This window comes from Anoplophora glabripennis, unplaced genomic scaffold (assembly GCF_000390285.2).
Source record: "Anoplophora glabripennis isolate ALB-LARVAE unplaced genomic scaffold, Agla_2.0 scaffold22, whole genome shotgun sequence".
Classification (NCBI taxonomy): domain Eukaryota; kingdom Metazoa; phylum Arthropoda; class Insecta; order Coleoptera; family Cerambycidae; genus Anoplophora; species Anoplophora glabripennis.
Window position 1 is genome coordinate 1,541,680 of NW_019416298.1, and position 4,486 is coordinate 1,546,165.

At 33.3% G+C, this 4,486-nt stretch overlaps 1 protein-coding gene across 1 annotated transcript; it reads left to right on the forward strand.

The window, feature by feature from the left end:
- Nucleotides 1-3,016, forward strand: LOC108917259 (anionic trypsin-1-like). Its single transcript, XM_018723765.1, has 5 exons — nt 1-135; nt 208-451; nt 513-688; nt 2,467-2,700; nt 2,775-3,016. The coding sequence occupies exons 1-5, from the start codon at nt 78-80 to the stop codon at nt 3,014-3,016; spliced, it is 954 nt and encodes a 317-aa protein (XP_018579281.1). The 5' UTR covers nt 1-77.
- Nucleotides 3,017-4,486: the final 1,470 nt, after the last annotated feature.

The following is a 4,486-nucleotide window of genomic DNA, read 5'->3' on the forward strand; positions in this document are numbered from 1 at the left end:
TTAACTTTAAGTTAATTCATTATAAATATAAATTTAAAAAAACAAGTCTTCAAACGCATAGTATTATCGCAGCAAACATGTATTATTACTTTATATACATTGTATGCGTATATTTCCTTAGGAATACCGCACTGGGTAAAACAATATATATTTTTAATTTCTGCATTATTTCCGATTATAAATATTAACATTTTGTTACTATTGTAGGCAATTCAGACGCTACTGCAACCTGGAAGAATGAAGAAAACTGCGGTACAACGATGTACGACAACGACAGCGTGGAAATAGGAAAAGGAGAAAAATACACTGACAAGCCTGGACTGGCCCCATGGCTAGCTAGGCTTGGGGTGGTCAACATCGACACCCAAGAACCATTCTTCCACTGTGAAGGATCTCTGATTAGCAGGCAAATTGTGATATCGTCGGCTCACTGCGGTACTGCTAACCAAGTGTAAATGATAAATCCACCATTAATTATTGTAAGTAACACAAATTTAAATGTATATTTTTAGGGCGAGGTTAGGAGAGAACAACATAGACGAAAACGTTGATTGCAAAGTATCTGTATGTCCCCCACCCCCTCAGGATATCAAGATACGGACTCAGGTTCTCGGCAATAATCATTGCAACAAGACCAACAGATATGATATATTAGTAATAGGTCTCGAAACACCAGTGGAGTACAATGGTAATCATCTTGACATCAGCACTGTAGATTGTCGAACTATACTGTAAAAAATGTAATTTAAGACCTGATTCTACTCGCGAAATTATGGTGTACAAAGTAAATCAGATTCATTTGAGCCTAGATACTCCTGTCTAATTAGATCAGCCTGAAAGCTTTAAAAAATTGTTAGTAGAGAAGACCTGTCGCAATATTTGTTATTTTATGTTGTAGTCAATTAACTTACCTACAATTTAAGGTATTGCGAGGTTTTCGGCTTGAATGTTTGAGATTCGGTTAATTTCTTTAATTGTCTCTAACATCCCGGTCCGACACGTCCAATAGTTAATTAACAACTAACGTTATAAAAAAAGGCTATCTAGGTGATTTCTTCTTTTTTAAATTACTGTAATAGTAAGCCCTATTTAAAACAAAAAGAGCGAATTCCCTAGCGGCTTTTGCCTGACCCTTCGACAGCTCATGTTTATAACGCTGTTTTACACATCCTACATTGTTAGTTGTAAAGGGCAACTTAATTTTATTTTTTCGATACGTTTCTTTGGATGAATTAGAATATACATATTAAATTCTATAATTAACGTTTAGTAATTAAATACGAAATTAATTAGCAAATAGTTTGAGCAATTTCACAGTATATTGAGTCAGCGCACTATAATTCATTTGGACTTAGGTATGGACAAAATTAAGTAACGCCTCGTTGAAAAAAGATAAAAAAAATTAAAAAAATAGCGTTTTAAAGCATAAGTTTAACAGATTAAGGAAAAAATAATCACATTTCACCAGCACCCCATTTACATCCTCAAAATTGAGCCACAAAATTATAATTTTGGAAAAAAATTATATTTTTTGCTCTCTCGTTTCAAAAAAAAATTTTTTTTTCAGATGATACAAAACATTATTTTATATTTTTTGAGATGAGGAATAAGAATCCATTGTTTAAATTGAGCTAAAAAAATTTAGAACCCTTAAATTTACGAATATTTCATTTTATGATGTTTTTAGCTCAGATTTATGCATCGATTTGCTTGAAATTTGGACAGTAGGTGGGGAATAGCTCAAGAAACAAAATACACCCTATGCTGTATATATTTTTACCCTGGGGATGGTTTCTACCCCTTTGAAGGGGTTGAAAATAAATTTTGTCTGGTGCTGGTGAAATGTGATTATTTTTCCTTTAATCTATTCCACTGAAGCTTTAAAAGGCTGTTTCTTTAATTTTTTGATCTTTTTTCTACTACTACGCTACTTAATTTTGTCCATGCCTAAGTCCAAATGAATTATAGTGCGGCGTTTGGCGTACATGTTAGTAATTGGTTTGGCCGTTTTTTCCGTAAATTTCATCAACATCCATTGCTTTTTGAAATAATAATGCGCAAATTTCGAAAACTGATGTTTTCGCGTTCGACCATTATTTTACAGTTAAAAATTTATTGAAAATTACTCTAGGTACCCTAAATTGTAGGTAATTTAATTGCTTACAACATAAAATTACATATTTTCCGTTAGGTCGTCTAGATTTTCGTGGGCAGTAAAAAAGTGAAAAAAAACACGTACATTTGCTATTTATTTAGCGTCATTTCTTTCGAGTTACTTTTTTGATATTCTCATTCTACGAGTACATAGTCTTCCCCGTTACAAGGTGCAATAAAATGTCTACTAATGATTTTTTCACGTTCGAATTCTAACTCGACTGGATGAGGTGCGCAGTGGTAAAGTAATAGGCCATCTTTTTTTATTTGTTCAATTCAGGGCTCAAGTGATTACCTATTCCACTGTTTCAGATTTTGTTCGACCCATTTGTGTTTCTGGGGCAGCACTGCCAATGAAAGGGCGTATGATTATATCAGGATTCAGTGTGTCACATATGGAAACTAGGGACGACAAAAAGAATGTATTTGAATCTGAAAAAAAATTAACGTACGCCGAGGCTCGAATTTTAGAGAAACAAAAATGCGACGCAGTATACGCCCAGGAGCTGGATGAGGGCCAGTTATGCGTGGGGTATTCGAAAGGAGGTAGGCAACTTTCAAAATCGTCGGCTGCAATCAAACTTTGTTAAAGTTAATGTCGACGTGTGACCTTTTTTCAGTTAAGGAGCCCTGCGCAGGATCTCCAGGGGGGGCGCTGATCGTGTACCAAAAGGAGAAGGGGGTGAAGCGGGCATATCTGATGGGCGTTGCTTATTACGATCTAGAGACGTGCGAATCGGGCGGAATTCGTCCAGTTTCTTACTCTATCCTCGGGGTTCTTGGTGGAATCGCTATAATAGTTACAATAGTTGCGGGAACCCTAGTAATAATAAATGGAATAAAAAAATTATTTAGTGGATGAATATAAAAGCAGAATCTAAAGATGTTATATTCCTTTAATGATACTAATGAATAAAGGGCAAAGTAGAAATTCGTCTCGTTTCTCCGTTACACAAATGCATTTGTATTTTTCAACATTTTTGTTAGCGTATATAAGTACTCTTCGGAATATGCCTGGGGTATCCTCGAGATGGTACCAGCAATTTATTATCCTGATTTGTAAAAAAAAATATTCTTAGGACGTCCTATCGTCAGATAGCGAAAACCATACATCCCATATTACATCCTGAAGATATCCCTAGGACAAATTTGTGCTATTTGGGTAACACTTAAATATGACACCGAATTAAGACAAATATCAGCATTTCCGTCTACGATTCGCTTTGGAGAAATTGTATGTCTGACTACAGGCAATATAGCTTCGCTCAGACCGCTACTGGATTAGGCCAGCAGTTTTAAATTTCCGAATTGCCGATAGAGTACACCACCAGCAGAATTTTAGGAAGAATCAAATGCAGCGGCCCGAATTCCTACGCGTATCCTAGCAACATATAAACAACACTTTGGCAATGTTGCAAGGCGTACTTACGGATTTATTTTGTACACTTTTTTTTATCAATATCTGTTTTTGGCGTAACTGTATTTACATAAATGTATGATGTAGGTATTGATAAAAATGTTTTAAAGAATCAACGAATATCTATGTAGTTTCATATGATATTCTGCAGCGGTGTCACAGTTAGGTTATTTAATCATAATTTCGTTAGTTAGCTACTATTTTCATTTTTTGGTATTGAAATACTGCAGAAAATATATTTCTAAATAAATAAAATTCATAATAATATTTTGCAGCTTGTAATATATATATTTTTTTAATATTTGATGATGATGATAACTTTATTTAATATACAAGGCGGGTTATTAGTATCTCACAGAATATAGGTACGGGGTTTTTGTTTTATAGGTTTAATAATAATTATTAAAGAAAAAAAACTTTAAATACATATGTAGGTACGACTTTTCCTTTATTTCTTTTGACATTATCAAAATTTGCTGGTATAAAATATATGTTTAAAGTAAAAAAAAAAATCATTAAAAAAATTAAAATACATAGGTACTACTATGTATACTATTTTTATAACTAACCTTTACAACAACACAAGGAGAATGCCCAAAAACGAAATTACATTAAAATATCTACCAATTTTTACAAATATTCAACATGCAAGTAATTGTGATGATACAGTTGAAAATATGCTTTAATTTACTATTTATTGCGTTAAAAACAAATTCAGAATTATCAAACATTTCGTACTGTATTTTTTCTCTCAATACTTGTAAATTTTGAAGTGTCCCCACAAAAATATGTCTAATGGGCTGTTTTCTGCCCATCTAAAGTTTCTAATAATATTCTTTACAGTGTTTGTTGACGGTATTCGTCCTCCAAAATAAATTTGCCGGTATTCCTGAAGAACTCTTCCACATTATTTTT